At 30.2% G+C, this 17,836-nt stretch overlaps 1 protein-coding gene across 2 annotated transcripts; it reads right to left on the bottom strand.

The window, feature by feature from the left end:
* Positions 1-7,992: 7,992 nt before the first annotated feature.
* LOC124838976 (uncharacterized) lies at positions 7,993-12,313 on the bottom strand. 2 transcript variants are annotated; one of them, XM_088091545.1, is made up of 9 exons: positions 11,930-12,313; positions 10,509-11,036; positions 10,322-10,387; positions 9,793-9,959; positions 9,536-9,692; positions 9,360-9,456; positions 8,829-9,181; positions 8,539-8,643; positions 7,993-8,438 (listed from the first exon to the last, which is right to left on the bottom strand). In XM_088091545.1, exons 1-9 carry the CDS (start codon positions 12,059-12,061, stop codon positions 8,157-8,159), a joined length of 1,887 nt encoding a protein of 628 aa, XP_087947671.1. In that variant the 5' UTR covers positions 12,062-12,313; the 3' UTR covers positions 7,993-8,156. The 2 variants fall into 2 exon arrangements, with proteins under 2 accessions (XP_087947671.1, XP_047170666.1); XM_047314710.2 differs by having other exon boundaries at positions 9,360-9,453; positions 11,930-12,312.
* Between the last annotated feature and the right edge of the window lie 5,523 nt (positions 12,314-17,836).

Raw genomic sequence — 17,836 nt, 5'->3', positions numbered from 1 at the left:
CCAACAACTATTGGACAAGCCCAATACAAGTACTCTAAACAGAACAAATTCATTGCTGGACTTACAACAGAATATGGCTACCTACACCACTATTTTTCAAGGGCATTATAAATTTTCATCGGAACTTCCACTCTCAATCACTATTTTCACCCCCTGTCATTCTGTCAGCACGGGAACGTCAGATACAGGTGTAACAGCCTAACAGAGGTTGTAGTACAAATATTTGTAAGGATTAAGGTAGCACGGTCAAAGAAACCATCACGTAGAAGTTTGGAAAATGTTACTGTCCATTCCACAAGATGTTAAATGCTGATAACATATATGCTTCACTTGTTGTATTATCTTCAACTGCTAAATTTGATGGAAAATTGTGCATATATAGAGGTCGTGACTGCAAAGGAATCGTCATAATATTGCAGTGAAAGAATGAGGGAAGGAGAAGGGGAATATCGCACACATCATTATAGAGGTGATGACTGGTGCCATGTGAGGCACCCAATTATTATATTTTTGGTGACATTCCGAAGCTACTGTTGAATATACCTGCCAAATTCAACTAGGACAAAAGCACATTACTAGTGGAACTGCCATATGGGAAACAATCATCAATTTAGAAAAGACAGAAAGTAAAGCACATGATGTTAACACTCAACAACAGATAGATATAGCATATAACATGCATTCTGAACCCTTTCATTATGTAACGACCATGATTTTAGTGAACCATACAGCAATGCTCTTGGTTACAAAAATTTAACTGCCTCGTCGGAATGCAAAGCAAGACACTATGATTCTAATCAAGAATCAAACGTGGTCTCTGGTGACCAAACAAAGATTTTTCATCTGGCTTGAATGTCTCTGACAGTAACTTATCAAGGTACTCTGCATCTAGCTTAAAACATACAAAAGTGAGAGTAAAAGGTTATGCACAAAAATCAAAACATGGTCACTGGATATGACACTAGTTAAATTTTGACCCCGAAGAAATCCTTAATGAGCTGAAGGCCAGGTGATTTATCACCCGTTTTGGTTGAATAAGCATACGTTTAGGTAATAATTTAGGAAGTACAAAGGAGAAAAATGAAACACAATAACTTTAAATTAGCTTTTGCATAAACTACTCCACCTAAATTTTATCTGATCAACTTCCTTTAAAAAATTTAATTTTTAATTTATAGTAAAATATAATTTGTGTCCAAAATTACTCCACAATCAATAATAATAATCATAAACATCAACATGGACCAATCACACGTAGATGGTGTTAAAATGTTGTAAAAAAATATTGTCAAAGTATCATCATTCATTCCATTGTAAAATGTATATTTAAATTTTGGAGAAAGATCAAAGTGATAAAAATAATATGATTTTTCTAAAGACATGTTCAATATCTAAAATATTTAAGAGAGTCTCAAAACGTATTTTACCCCTTTAATTTAGGCTTAAAGTTAAAATTAGTTTCATTTTTTTTCTATAAATATTTCTAGAAAATATTATCTATGATGACGTTTAAGTTCATGTCTGAAGAATGAAGAAGTCAGTTGCTTGCTGGGTTTACAACCAATAGAAAGTGTTCTTTTTTAACATGATTAATCTTTTCACAATTCATAAACAATTAACAAAGCTTTCTACGGGTTAGTATAAAACTAGAGAGAGGTTTTGATGATATCTCAAAGTCAAGTCTCCAATGCTCTTGTTGCAAGAAGATCTTTATAAAGACTTGTTTTATATTAAAACTTTTGTAATTTAGTAGATTTACGTATAGGATGTTGTTTATTTTCTACTCTATATATTGTTTGTCATATGCTGCATTTATACTTAACATAATCAATTATCAACTTATAATAATCTATTATCAATAATGAATTATAACACGAGCAATTATGAGAATTTTTAAAAGCAAGTTTTTTTACTATTGTGCATTCATTAAATGCATAATCAATTACCATAATTGGATACTTGATTATCACACGTTAATTAGTTGACGACATTTGAAGGTATGCTTGAGTGAGATATTTGTAAATTACATTGGAATTCTCGTTCTAAAATACGAAATACGAAAGTGTGCGGTGATAAGTGTTCTAGGATTTGTTGAACCTTTGTATTGTGACTTTGAGAACTTGGCGTGTTGGCATAGAGCGAGAACTTTAACAAAGGGTGTGATTGAGTGTTGTTGTTGTTGCTGAGTTAAAAGTCTATCATCATTCGTGAAACATTCGGAGGAGGTGTTCATCGTTTATGAAGATTCAGAGGAGGTGTTTATCCCTTATGGGTTACAAGGGATGTGAGTTTCATCTCTTGGGGTAACAAGAGAGGTGTTATAACCTTAAACTGTTTTATTTTCTTTTTGATTGTAACAGTTTGTTGATTTGTGCTAGTGAAACATTAATTTTCGCTACGCTTTGAGACTACGGTAAAAACATATATAGTTAATTGTGTTATTAGTAGTTGAAAAAACACAAAAATAAATTACATCCCATTATGGCGTGTTAATTCAACTGTTACCTTTTGTTTTCTTTGACTTAAATAATAATTTGGTATATGTTTCATTAAGTTTGTTTAATATAGTTCTAGTATTTTTTTTAATCAAGTTTTAATTTTAATTAATTTTATTCAATTTAATTCTTTTCACTAACATTTTTTAAATAGTTAACAAACTCGTTCATTACTATGGTATGACACCCCATCTTATATTTTTCTTTATTGAGCTTTGGCCTTGAAGTATCGTCATCTTTATTATCATCGTCATCTTCCTCACCTCTATTATTATCTCTACCATTGAAACTACATTCACCTCCATAATTTTTATAGAAAAATTTTATTACTCATTCATCATCATCTGTTCTAAATTAATAACTAGATTACATTAATTTTTGTTTTGCTCCTCCTTTTCTCGTCTTCATACTTTTGGGATTGTGCATTTAGGATAGAGAAAAAAAACAATAGAAAAAAATGGAGGAATACCCAAAAGCACAAGAAATATGTGCAAATTATCATAGTCTCTCATGGATTTTTCATATGTAAAGGAAAAATATGATTGAGAAAGAGGTGAGAAAAAAGATGAACCATGAGAGGTAAGCAAAAGAGGTGTTGAGACAAAACAACCACATTATAGTAATATGCCACTTTGTACATTGTATTGTTAACTATAACACCGTTAACGTAAAGGACTAACGTTAACAAAATTAACAAAAACTGGGATATGATTGAACCAAGACAAAACCAAGACTACAATAAAAAAAACTTAGTGAAAATAAAAATCAAAATAGTGTTTAAATTTTTTTCTTTAGACATGCCCATTTGGTGAAATTGTATTAAGAAAAACTAAGTTGCCAAAAGAATTGACCAACAGAAAATATCAAGTTCATGAGTGTACTTCTCATCCAATTTTATTTTTTTTATCAACTTTACTCCATCTATTATTGATCGATATCTGTATGACATATTTTATCAATGAGATTATCAATAGAAAATTTATTAGTAATGTAATTGATTTTATTTATTGATAAATCTATCAATAACCATATTACCAATAAATCTAAATTTGTAAAAAAAAAAATCACCGATAAATATAATATTTGTAGTGTCATATTTTATAGTTTCAATAAGAGTCACATTCCTATTAAATTCTTTTTCCACTTAAATTCTTTTTGATAAATTTGGTTTCATAAACATTCTCACCTAGTTGAGTAATATCTAATGGTGGTATATACACAATTTCTAATTAATTAATTGTTTGATATTGTGACAATTTTGGGTAGTGTCGTTACATTTGTTAGTCTATCTCATAATATTTACAATATGATTCACCTAACAATAAAAATAATATACGTTAAAACAATAGGAAATATACTATTTTCTCATAATATAAAATAAATTTAAAAATTATCAAAGAAAACAAATAGAAATATGATTTATTTATATTTTTTATGACTATTTTTTTAATATTTTGTTACTAAATTGAGTTAATTGATATTAGTCAAATATTAAATATATTATTACACACTTTTATAGTAGTGTTGTCAAAATAGGTTGTAACCCGCGAGCCAACCCGACTCACCATGGGTTTGAAAAAAATGTAATTTTTTTATGCGGGTTAGTTTTCGACCCGCTCACTTAGAACCCGGCTCACCGGGTTAAACCCGTGGTGAGCCGGGTTGACTCACCAACCCATCTAATTTAATTTAATTATTTATTATTTTGTGTTTCAATATTATTAGTTAATTTTTTTTATTATATTGTAGATGGTGATAAAGAAGATGTTTCAAAAGAGAAAAATATTATAGATTTATCTATTCAAGACTCTAATATTATAAATAGACAAGTGATACAAAAATTATCAATATTAAAAACTTATTTGTTTTATACATGTTTTTGGATTACGCTTGGATTGTATGATACTTTTTTTTTAAAATTGCCTTTGAGTTTAACATCATTTTAGTGTGACACGTTTATTTATATTTGAATTAAAAAAATTATAATTTTTTTATTTTAAAAAAACTTATAATTAAATGAGCTAGTGAGTCAACCCGTTTAAATCACTAATCTGTGGTGGGTCGGACCGAGTTCGAATTTTTTTAGCTCACTAATAAGTGAGTCGGATTGAGTTGGTTCACTAAGTGACTACGGGTTACCAGTTTTGATAGCTCTACCTTTATAGTGTTGAATGAATTAAAAGATAAAGTGATTGCAATAAATTGTGTAATCAATTAATATTAAGTTATTATTTAGTAGATGAAGTTTTTGGGATTAAATTTCAATTATTGTGATGTCTCACGTTTTAGTGATATGGTGAGCCAATTAGATAAATATGTTGTTGTGAGAGTCGACTATAACTTAAGATAGATAGATAGATATGTAAAAAATTACTTATTTATAGTCATAAGTAAAAATGTCAATTTCTGTGTCTGAATTTATTATTAATCTCCTTAAAATAGTTAATCATTAAATATAACTTTGAGCACGCTTAACTTGTGATTGCTTATGATTTAATGTAACTCGTATGATAATTTTTTTTAATAAACACTTAATTCATAGTATTTTGTGTGTTTTATTTTGATTATGATATAGTCATCTTTTGAGACAACAACAAATACTTCAACTCAGAGAGAAACATCAATATAAAATTTATTGTGTTTTGATGCGAGAACTAATAGTCAATAGTAGCAGGTAAAAAAAATACCAATATAAGATTCGTAATATTTGTTTTATTTTTATGCTTTTTATGTGTGTATATACAATGACTGAGCTTAGATGTTAGATAGGGGCTTTCGTCCTTTTCAATTTTTATTACATAAACAAAATTTAGTATATAAATAGAAGATTTTCTTTTAATTTTATTAAATTCTATATTTCTAACCTTCAAATTTACATTTACTTATGAAAGAGAATCTCGACATCCCTATATATATTTAATATTTTAGACTCTTTTATGAGTTACCAAAAACTTCGAGACGTTTGATATCAATATATATAAAGATAATGTCAATTTTTAATCTCTTCATTAATTATCAGCAAAAATTACTCATTAAATTGATGAGACATTTAAAGCATAATTTTAGCGTATTTTTTTTTATAAAAGTTACTCCGAATTAAACAACGTAATTTATTAAAATAAATTAAGTTGCTTAAAAGTAAGGATTTGTATTCCCTTAAAGCGGTATTTTTACCTAATAATCCACTGACTTTCGAATAATAGCGCATTAAGACTTAAGCTTAACCAATTTTTATTAGATGAGAACGATAACAACGTAGCAAAATAATATTCCAAATCAGCACAAACACATGTATATAAATATGAAAAACTTTGAAAGATAAATTTGAAAATCATATGGTAAAGAAGCCTCCAAGACCTGTGGACGATGGTGTTTTTATTATATTATCTTTAATTATGTATGAATGCTTTTTATACAGGAAGAAAGCTTACTATGATAGGTCTGTAGGAAGAAATTTGAACAGTATGTAGATGAGTGTGATGATATATAGTGGAGTAGAGGTAGTGGTCTTGTCAACATGATTGCAACTATGTTTTCTTTTATTTTCAAGAGTTTGAGTGAAGCACTCCTGATGGACAGGCTCTTGTTGGGGCCTTTCTTTTGTTTTATGATATGATTTTGATGTTCACTCACCCACTCAACCTCAATCTTAAAAACTCACAATGAATCACTCACTCATTCACTCAATCAATCACTCAAATCAATCTCTCTCTCTCTCTCTTTCTCTTTCCTTCCTTCTCTGCCACCACTATCACTTTCACCCTCACCTATTTTTATATCACAAACCTATTATTCTTCTATTTTATTACTACCAATTGCAAAACCACTACTTCTTCTTTGTATTTTAACTCTTTTTTTTTTAAAAAAACCCTATTTGCTTACCACTGACGTACGTATGGCCTATGTTGTTGTTACCAGTTCCATTCACTGGTAATTGCAAATATATATAATTACCTATTAAAAAAATATAACATTTTTTATATGATTAATACAAAAAGTAGTTTTTTTATTTGTAAAAGTAGTTTTTTTATATGTTTGTTAAAAAATTGCAGATAAACAAATTGTCTCTGAACTTATATCAATTTATTATAGGGTTCTAACCAAAAATTTATTATTCCACGTACCCAATACCTACTCCTACTGACATGGGATGGGATTAAATAATAATGAAAACTATTTATATCATTGTACCAAATCTAGTTTCTTAAGTTTAAATTCATTGAAAATAAGCTCTAGTTGGTTCGTAAATACAAAGTTTTGTTCTAGTATTTCTATTTTTTAGCGTCTTTAATTTTAAGATGTATTACTTTTTGTTGTTTAAGTGATTCAGATAGCGGCTAATAAAGAGAAAAAAAATATACACAGTTTTTTAAAGGAGAAAAAAAAATAGTGCATTTAAAAATTAGAGAACAAAATGAAGATAAATTAAAATTAAATTTTACTTATTTCAGATAGAGCATAATGAATATAAAAAATTGTGATAAAGATAAGTAATAATTAACGTTAACCATTTAATTTAAGCATGTTTGTATCCGTAGACGTGGCAGACCGATCAGACAAGTGAGTGACAGAGACGAAGGCATTGCCATTGGGTGCTCACTGTGGCTAGCCGCCTGGCCCATTTTCTTTTCAACCTCTCTCTCTTCTCTCGAAAAACATTGCAAGACAGAACGACAGCGTCCCGCGGGAAGCACGGGCGAAATTTTCTGTTGTAAACTGTGCCCGACTCACCCTCCCCGGTCCCTCTTCAAATCCTTCGTACAATACTTCTTCACCATCACTCTTCTCTCTTTCTCCCAAATTTTCAATAACCTTTTTTAATCAACCTTTTCTCCACAATATCCATGCATGCATCACTATAATTTCTTCGCATAATTATTACATAAAACATAATCAACAACTGCTGCTGCATTAAGCACCACATGTTTGATATAATACCACAGAGGCATCAAAAAATGCTTTTCAGTATTATTTGGACCCTGGTCTAAGTGCCACCACGTGTTCTTTCAACTGTTCAAGTTGACAGACACTTTTTTGTTTGGTAATACGCGGTGCACTCGTTTACATTTTTCAGTTTAACCACTGTATCATAGGATAAGCAAGTCGGGGAATGCAATGCACCCACCATTCGCCCAGACTGCACCCATATCTAATATGACGGATACATTGTATATGAGATCATGTGCGCAACTTCGATTTCTTTTTCTTAATTTTACGAAATTCAATTAACAAATATTATTAGTGTACGAAATGTCCACTTTTTGTAAGCCAAAAACAATTTCCTTTCCTCCTTCCGAATACAAATTCTCCATATCATGCTTTATGCCCCCAAAATTGTTTGTCGCTTTATATCTAGGGTCTTTTCATCACGTTACTTTTTATATGAGAGGTCACGTTCAATGAATTCATGTTCACGAGTGAATATTTGCTCATATAAGGCCAATCCCCTCGGCATATAACCATTAGGAGGGGGACATTAACTTATTAATCAGTATCATCAAACAAAAATCCTCCCATGTAATGGGAAGAAGACGGGATTACACTATAAAGCTAAAATCAAAATATTTTACAAATGACGAAGGATTCAGGAAATTCATAACCACTCGAGTACGTAGGATTATGTCCGAAATTTACATAAACCTAGTTGTTTCATTTGCTTCCTCAATATTTTACCTGAGGATTTCCACTGGCTGGTCCTCCAAGTGTTAGAGCCAATCCTTGAAGATCATTCCTGATTTTATGCTCCTTGGAAACAACACTAGGAGTCGCTCCCATGATTGGAAATGGTAAAGCCACTGGGGTTTGCCTTGATCGTGAACCATGGTATGGCTCTGCATGCAAACAAATTGGTGCTTCCTGGGAAGCCCTTAAAGTACCCAAAAAGGCTTGAGAGGAAGAACAATTCGGTTTAACACTGGCCCCCTTTGAGACAACTCCTGCTCCCTGATGCATTTTTTTATTTTTTTGTTACTCAAATTGGTTTCAACACAAATCATATAGGATCATAACTCAACACATTTGGCATCAAAGTTTACAAACTTACAGGTGCAAATATGACTCCCCGGAAAATCCTTCCATTCACAACTGTAGGAGATACCGAAACTGGTTCAAAGGGTCCTTCAACTCTCTCCCGAACTTCACCACCAATCTTATATTTGAAATCAAGAGTGAAAAGAATGAGCAACTAGGAATAATAGAATCAAGACTTATTAACTTCACGTGTCGGGTGGAGATTCATTATGAACATGGTTAAGTAGAGTGTCTAAAAATATTGAAAATAATGAGGGGAAAGTTGTGGTAGAGTGCAATTCTAATACTGAGCAAAGGATTCACCAGGTGTTGAATGGGTCGCAGCATTGGTTTCCGCTCTGCAGCCTGACGTTGAGCTATTTTTCTGTCCTCGTTAACATGAAGACATTGTTCCTGTTTTAGTTGATGTTGTAGGAAATGAAGAGCCTGTGGAGTCTTAAGTGGGACATTCATCAATGTTCTCTTATAATTTGAGTCATTTTCGTGTTGGGAAGTGGTTGGAAAGAATGTGTTTGCTTCTTGACTTGGGGTCTGTTCTTGATCGGATTTATATGGAGATGAATGAAGAGACAACGAAAGAAAACTATCTTCTTGTTCTGATTCAACATCCCATACCTTTGCAGCAGCAATTCTCCTCCTCTTCTGTCGCGAAGTACCTACAAATAATCATTTATTTTCAACCCATCAACCCCTTTTGCGTCTCCATTTATTAACATAAACTTATCTATAAATACTTACAAGAAGAATATAAAAAAAGTAAAATGAATTAAGCTTACTGTTCTATACGCACTTACAATGATGTTTGTACAGAATAAAACACATAACTCAACCCACCTGAATCAAAGTAATAAGGCGACGATTTTTCTGATGCAATTTCATAAGCTCCATTTCCAAAAGCTTCCACGTTATTCCTCACGAGGATAGTTTCCTGCTTCAAAATTCACTGTCAGTTCTACTTTTGGTTAAAAAAAAAGAGGTAAATAATGACATCGCTTTGTGAACTTCTGTACCGAGTTAGTATCCGCTTCTGCTGGGATAATATTCTTTTCGTGATTCCAATAAGTTCCAATAGGTTTGCTCATCGGAACGTAGTAACGTCCATTTGGATGCTCTGCTGCAAGCTGCAACACTAACAATTCATTGAGAGGACGTTCATCTTCCCCACATCTGTTAACAGAAAAAGAATAAACACATTAAGCTACTAAAAGAGAAAGATGAACATTGTATCATTGGTTAGAAATGCTTAAATTCATAGATAGGATCCTACCCGCCATATATTGCAATATCCATGCCTGCAGCAACAGCTGTATGAGAAAATCGCCCTTGTGGCTGTTGAAAATGTATATCAAGTTGAGTCCACAAAAAATTGCAAATATCAAAGATCCAAACGTCGTTATAGTAACGTTTATCTCCAACTCCTCCAATGACATATACCTGCACATCATGCACAGCTTATACAACATTTTCTTAGAAAAATTTACAAACAAAGAATCTGGGCATTTTAATTTAAACCTGATGTGGCTCTACATAATGAGCTAAAATTCATAAATGCCTTGACAGAAGTTGACTATTGAATAAAATTTAGAAGAACTCCATGTAAATTTAGTAACGAATCTAACTTTTATACATTCTGTGTAAATCCTTTTACAATGTGTCAATCAATCAGAATAACCTTTATCACATATGACAATCAATTATTGAATGATAATGTAAAAGATATTTTCACTACCTTTACACACACTGTTTACCCTTAGGTAACAAGCAAGTCCTAACAATAATGAATATAAAAAACTTGCCTTTGTTCCAATGTTAACTGCAGCATGACCTGCCCTGACTCCTGGTGGAGAACCTTGAATCGTCAACTGTAATTAAAACGCCAAGAAGATGTTACTAAATCTCTCAGTGGAAAATCTAACAATTTCCCTCCCCAAACTTTCAAGAAAATTATTGGTGATTATCGTAGAAGAGAAGGGAGGAGCATACTCTAGACCAAGTCATGGTAGCCATATCAAGCATATGAACATTGCCATGATACTGATCACCAGAATCTCCACCATACACAATAAGTTTGTTCCCGATTGCAAGAGTACTATGACTGTCTCTGGGGACCGGCAAATCACCTTTCAACTCAGGGGAAGTCCAACTCATGGTTCGAAGATCAAGAATGTGCAAATCATTTAAATAGTTAGCATGACCTTCTCCACTACCGCCAAATATCACTATCCTTTCATCACCAACCAGCGTGGCAGTATGGCTTTCACGTGGAGAAGGAGGAGTCCCTTTACATTCAGGTCGAAACCACTCTTTGGTAACAAGATCAAGTATGTGAATGTCATTCACCTTCTTGAACCCATTCGTGCCACCAAACACTATCATTTTATTCCCCACAAGAACAGCACTGTGACTATCTCTCGGCCCCGGCTTCTCACCGGTAGTAGTAAGCTTGCTCCAAACCATTTTGGTAAGGTCCAGAGTGAGAACATCGCAAAAATGCAGCCCCCCACAGCAACCCTGAAATAATACACTCAAACTTTATCATCTTCTTGGCAAACCTTCAAAGCTTACCGAACCCACAATTCTAATCAATAAAAATGTATAAAATATTTAATATTGTCCACTGGTTTGGAGTTTGAAAGGCAATGTGACAGGACAGACGCTCTTCATCGCTTTCATGTATAGAATTGCAAATGATGGTACAGAAAGAAAATGGTAATTGTTGCATTTTCTTAATTCAGTTTAACTTTCATTTGGTCTTATGCACACCAAGCAATCTCAGCCAAAATAATGAGTCAAAGTATTTTTATTTTCAATTGTGTTTAAATTTTTTCGATGAAGTAAGAGGTCTCGTATTCTTTTTGGGTGCATGTTTTATAATACAGGGATGGGAAAAAGGAAGAGAATAATGAAAAATGTGAATATCGCCATATTAAGTAAGCAGAAAGATGACGGTAACCCAAACTCGTATTGTCCCACTAATTACAGTAAGAAAAAATGAATTCAGTCAACTGTCTAAAAGAAAAATAGGGGATGAAGAGATTAGGAAAAAACTAAAATTCAGAGAAGAAAGTGCTTTGGTTCTTAGCCATATATAGGTAGTAATAACTCAGTGAACTTGAGAAAGAAAGAAAAAGTACTTAATAATACCAGAAACTAACCAAACTAATGAGAAAAATTCCAAGAGATAAAGAGACATAAGCATACAGAAAAAGCACAGCTTCAAAGAATAACAACATGTGGTGAGCAGTGTGCAGACATCATTAATGAGGACAAGCCAGTAAGGAACAGGTTCAGAAAATATATAGATGAGATTAAGAAACTAACCAATGGTTTTTAGCTACAAGACTGAACTAATGACCTGTTTTTGTTTTTTTGATCAAAAGGGGTTGAAGTAAAGTGATACATACCCCAAAGACATACATAAGGCCCTTGGAGAAGCAAGCAGAGTGCCCCCATCTTTCAGAAGGATTGAAACCCAAAACCTTTGGATGCAGCCACATTGTTTTGTTGTTGGAAAGTTGAGGTGCCGAAGAACTCATCTCTGAATGGTCTTTCTGCGTGTGAGTATGAATGTGTGATGGGTAGGTTGAAGCTTAAAAAAACATATAGGTTGAACACAGTGGTTGACACAGATGAAGAAACAGTCGAGGACGAAGAGTCCTATGGAAAGAGAGATTGATTCAAAGAGGACATCAACAAGCCAGGTGATGTATCAACAATCAATATCAATAGACATGAAAAGATGGGCGCTTTCAAGTCCAAATCACTGTGGCAACCAACAGCAAGTGATGGATGTAGTGAAAACAACATTTTTTCTCTCCCAAAGCATTAAAGTGCTTATATATATATATATATATATATATATATATATATATATATATATATATATATATATATATATATATATATATATATATATATACTCACACTCATAATATTCCACCAATGAAAAAGAAATTCATTAGCAAATTAATTTGGAGAATGCCAACTGAATCAAACTCATGATAATTCTTGAATAAAATCTCCACTTTGGATAGAAGAAGTATTACGGTAACTCAAATTTTTTAACTATCAATAAATCAAATATTTCATCTTTTACTTGATAAAAGAATAGTAATTCTAACAAAGCTTATCAAGAAACTGGATAAATAATTATAATTAAAAATGAAAAAAAGATGGTGTTGAAATATTATATTTATACTCGGTTTTTTAATTAAAATATATGTCTTATTTTTGGTAAAAATAATCAAAAGTGTTTATTTTACAGGGCATGGATAATTATAAAATAATGAAAAGGACCAAACGTTTAATTAATGTTGAGAATATGACACAGTAAAAGCAACATACATAGTATAGAAATACTAATCGGGTGACGTATTAGATAGATGAATGATGAATATTTTGGTCGTCTTTCCCTGCTTGGCTGGATAAGCTTGACGAACGTGAACTAGTGATGTAAAATCATGGAACATGACTTCGGAGGAGAGAGAGAAAAATATAGTTTTACTACATTAAAAGTAATCGTCTAATATTTTCTGATTAATAAGTATTTTTCAAAAAATTTAAAAGTGTAAAATACTCTGTATTTATAAATTCTCGACTTCTATTTTTGAATATTATTACTAATTGTTTCCTGTGTGAGGTTGAGTCACTAATATTTACCCAATTTTTTTTAGATGTAGTTCGGTATCTGTTCTTCTAGTCTTCCTTCTTGCTCCATCGTCTGGAAGTGTACTTATTAAAAGTTATTTGATGTTTAAGTTAGTTAATATATCGGTAGTATGCAGTGATAATAAATGTACAATAAATATGATCATCTATTTAGACCTATATTTATAGTTTTCAGCTTGAGTTTAAGATTAGTGAAACATTAATTATGGCACAATCTCAACACAATACATCTAATCAATATTTAACTTAATTTGTAGACCTGATTATTGACTGACCTGTTGACTTGATTATAGGATATCTAAACTTTTATTTTATGTTCACATATTAGTTTTAAAAATAATATTCTACAAATAATGTTTAAAAACATTAAATATATTATATTAAATGTTTATAACCGTTTTGAAAATAAGTATGAAAGTAAATAAATACTTTTTAATCAAATATGATACAATACACTATAATTCAATAAACATAAATAATTTGTTCAACAAAATAAACATTTTAATAAATGAAGAAATACTCATACATGAAGGATGAGTATACGTGTTGGGATCTTATTATATAAATGCGTTTTATAATACATGTTCAATACTCATTTTTCAATTATTTATTAAATGTTAGTATATAATAAAAAGTTATAATATATAGATATATGATCCAAGCAAGTTTAGTTTGTTTTGAATGTATATTTCAATATAATACACTTTCATATTTATTATAATTATCATGTTTAACATTATGAAATGAATTAGTGTAAATAAACATATCATGAACATATTTGTATTAACTTCATTCTCATGTTATCGTTCAACTAACCACTTCATCATTCGCAAGGTAACATCTAATTAGCTTGAATGGTATTCCCATCACTTGAGAGAAAACCCAAAAATGTTTTCTTTAAGAACCACCTCGTTCTTTAAGCATCAATCGCTTGGACATTACAACATGTGTTTGAACATCATTCAATAAGTTCTAAATAATTCTTCCACCATCTTATAAAGCTTGAGTATTGAACCAGTGCTCAAGTATCTAGATCATGTGTCCATGTGCTTCCCATCAAGACACGTGTATATCACATTTACGCTAAAATGTTCTGAAACAACGTTCGAGTCTTGCTTGTGTGATAAAACGTCATTCAATATCTATTAGACCCAAAAGCAACTCTAACAAACTTAACCAAATAATTTCACAAAGTTTTTAACCATTTTTTAGGGTTCTTATATTTCATGCTCATCCACGAGGTTGCCCTTAATCTTACAACTACGGATATATCAAATACCGTCTAACAATTTTATCAGAACTTTGTAGGATTCTTACATCTTTAACTTTCATATACAAATTATATGTTACCATTTTCCCCATTTCATTTAACAATCACCATATTATAAAAAAAATATTATTAATTGTCCTTGCCTTTAAACTGAATTGTGCCTTCAACATTCAACACTTCCTAATCATTTATAAAACTTCAATCAATCAAGAAATGTCTTCAAAAGACCAATTCTACATTGATGGAATCTCATTTTGATAAAGTAAAACACAAGTAAGATTGATTTTACCTAGCAAAACTAACCTTCAATATGTTCAAAATAATTTATTTTTTAGCAACTTAAAACCTTAGAAAAATGTAAAGAGTTTTTTTTTAAATAAAAAATAAAACAAGCGATTTAATAATGAACGCTTAACTTTTATTTATACACCTTCACTTCCTATTCACTTGAAAAATCTAAAAATTAAATGTATCCAAATCTCACCACATATAAGGTTTGGTCTTGTATGCGTGACCTTGATAAATGGTTTGCATGATCCTAGATAAACGACGTAGAGATCTCCGATGTAGTATCATGTCTTAGTGACGACGATAAACACAGAATCCACATTAATAAAGGTGTATTGACTTTATTAATTTAGTAATATACATACAACTTCATGTCATAAGAAATTAAAAGAAACTCACTCGATGATAGATACTTTGTCATTCTAACATAAAAAATACAAGTATATTTTGATGTATATCGAGTATTAACTTTTATGGGACTTATTTATCATTATTATTAGAATTTTCAAATTACATCATTTAATTATGATATGATATATGGGTAAATGTAAGTTTACTAATTATAATGTCCATGATTTTAATATATACGTACGATGATAATGATATTACGGTGATATATTTTGTTACATTGTTTCAAACTTGCATACAATAATAAATAGTATTATTCGTAGGAGAAGAAAACGAACAAACTCCCAAATGAGATAATCTTAAAAAATAATTAAGTAGAAATACAATCAAACTTCTTAAATAAACTTTAAAGATTTGTTTAAATTTTTAAGCTATGGAAAGCTAAAAAAAATAGAAAATCAAGAAACAAAAATAGAAAATTAATAAAAAATGAAAATGAATTGATAAATTTTTGTACACATACAAAAAGACGCGTGTAAAATCTCATAATCAATAAAATTGTGAAAAAAATTATATAATTAATAGAAAATACAATCAATTAAATCACTGATATTTTGTAATATTTAATGTATTTGTATTTGATGTTAAAAAATATAGTGAAATTACGTTTTATGTTATTAATTCATTATAAATATTTATATTTATATTTTAATGAAATAAATAACTATAATAAAGTTTACTTATAAATCTTGAAGTTAGAAGTTATGTGTATTACAGATTAGTTTAAAAGAAATATTTGATTGGAAAGAGTGAGTTTATTTTTGAGTGTAGTAAAGAGGGAGTTGTATTTATAATAATAAAATATAAAAAGAAGAAAAGAAAGCATACGTAAGTTTGTTTTACTTGGCCTCATGCTTTGTCTAACTGAAAATGATGTAGTGCGGTGGCATGGGTTGTTGGAAGTGACAGAAGTTGTTTTGAGTTTGAAGTCTTTTTTGACACTCGATAAATGCCAGCGATAGGTGCATAGCTAGCAGCACCCAGGATAGATACTCTGCTTCCCAACTACTTCAAACAAAACATAAACACACTCACTACTTCAAACAAGTGTTTTTAGAAATATATTTAATTTTCTCAAAAATAAATAAATTATTTCTTTGATAGTTCTCTCTTCAAAAAATATATTAAAATATATCAGAACATAATTTTCAAAATATTACGAAGATTGAGATGGAATTAAATATATATATATATATATATATATATATATATACATATATATAAATGTACAATTATATCTACATATTATTATACTTTGCATACTTTAATAGTACAAAAAATATTTAATACAAATGTTAAAGCTATGTTTCTCCTACAAAAGCACGGGCCATGTTCGCTAAAAATAACTAACAAAATAGTTGAAAGTTCAAAAAAATCAATTAAAATCTATTTTAAGTGAAAAGTTTGAAGTTAAATCAATTAAAAATAATATTCAAATATACATTTAGCTAAATATACATTTAAAAATTAGTAATATTTAAGGTATCTATATAATTATTTAATTATTTTTAAAAAGAATATTTTTCACGAAATTTTGTTTATAAGTATTAAAATATGTTTCCCGTCAAATGAAAAACAAACATACACTTTATTGTCCCCAAGTCACCCAAATCTCAATGTAAATCTGTAAACATCCATTCCCAAGGAATGTGAGAGAACTAATTTGTTGGAGTTTGAGGAAATTCTTTTCAGTCTTCGGAATTTGAATTTTTTAAATAATGTTGAAATTAACGTTAAAGATACTTTGAAAGCAAACTTTATCACTTAATTTGCTAATCACATCAATCTTATTACTAAACCTTTTTTAACACAATATGAATATGGAAATTTTACTAATTTTTTAATAGGAAGGTAGCAATGTTTGATGATACTTGGCATGACAAATAACATGTATAATCAACATCTTATTAAAGTTATTACTATAACATATATTACCATATGATGCTTTTCAGCGACGAAGTTTTGATGCATTGTTCATCTCTTCCGGTACTCATATGTCACCATTGGTTTTTATTTAAGTAAAATGAAATTATTATTATTTAACACTCCTAACATTCGTGATATTTGATTCTTTTTGTAAAATTATTTTTATTTAATATTAAGGAAATTATAGAGGCGTGAGTAAGAACATACTTATTATCACATAAAAAACTAGAACGATTCGACTCAATTCACCACAAGTTTGACCTTTAATAAGTCAATCTAACCTGACTCACTTATTAGTGAATTGAAATTCGAATTTGGCCCGATCCATCACGGGTTGGTGGATTAAACAGGTTGACTCATTTAATTATAAGTTTTTTTAAATAAAAAAAATTACAATTTTTTTAATTCAAATATAAATGAACGTCACACTAAAATAATGTTTAACTCACAAAACAATTAAAAAAAATATCATAAAACCCAAACATAATCCAAAAACATCTACAAACAAACAAATAAGTTTTTAATATTGATAATTTTTGTATCTCTTTGTTCTGTCCATTTATAATATTAAAGTTTTAATAGATAAAAATGCTAATTAATAATATTGAAACATAAAATAATAAATAATTAAATTAAATTAGGCGGGTTTGACTCACCATGGGTTTAACCTAGTGAGCCAGGTTAAAAATTAACCCACATTAAAAAATTACATTTTTTTCAAACCCAATTCGACTCAAATTTACAGTGAGCC

Source organism: Vigna umbellata, chromosome 5 (assembly GCF_029865625.1).
Source record: "Vigna umbellata cultivar VRB3 chromosome 5, Vumbellata_1.0, whole genome shotgun sequence".
Classification (NCBI taxonomy): Eukaryota; Viridiplantae; Streptophyta; class Magnoliopsida; order Fabales; family Fabaceae; genus Vigna; species Vigna umbellata.
This window is presented reverse-complemented; position numbering and strand designations above follow the sequence as displayed.

Excerpts from the sequence above, each read along its gene's own strand:
- LOC124838976 (XM_088091545.1), bottom strand. The coding sequence starts at position 12,061 with ATGAGTTCTTCGGCACCTCAACTTTCCAACAACAAAACAATGTGGCTG. Across the intron at positions 8,644-8,828 it reads TGCGACCCATTCAACACCTG|ATTGGTGGTGAAGTTCGGGA; the intron begins GTGAATCCTTTG and ends TTCAAATATAAG. Across the intron at positions 8,439-8,538 it reads GGGGAGTCATATTTGCACCT|GGAGCAGGAGTTGTCTCAAA; the intron begins GTAAGTTTGTAA and ends AAAATGCATCAG.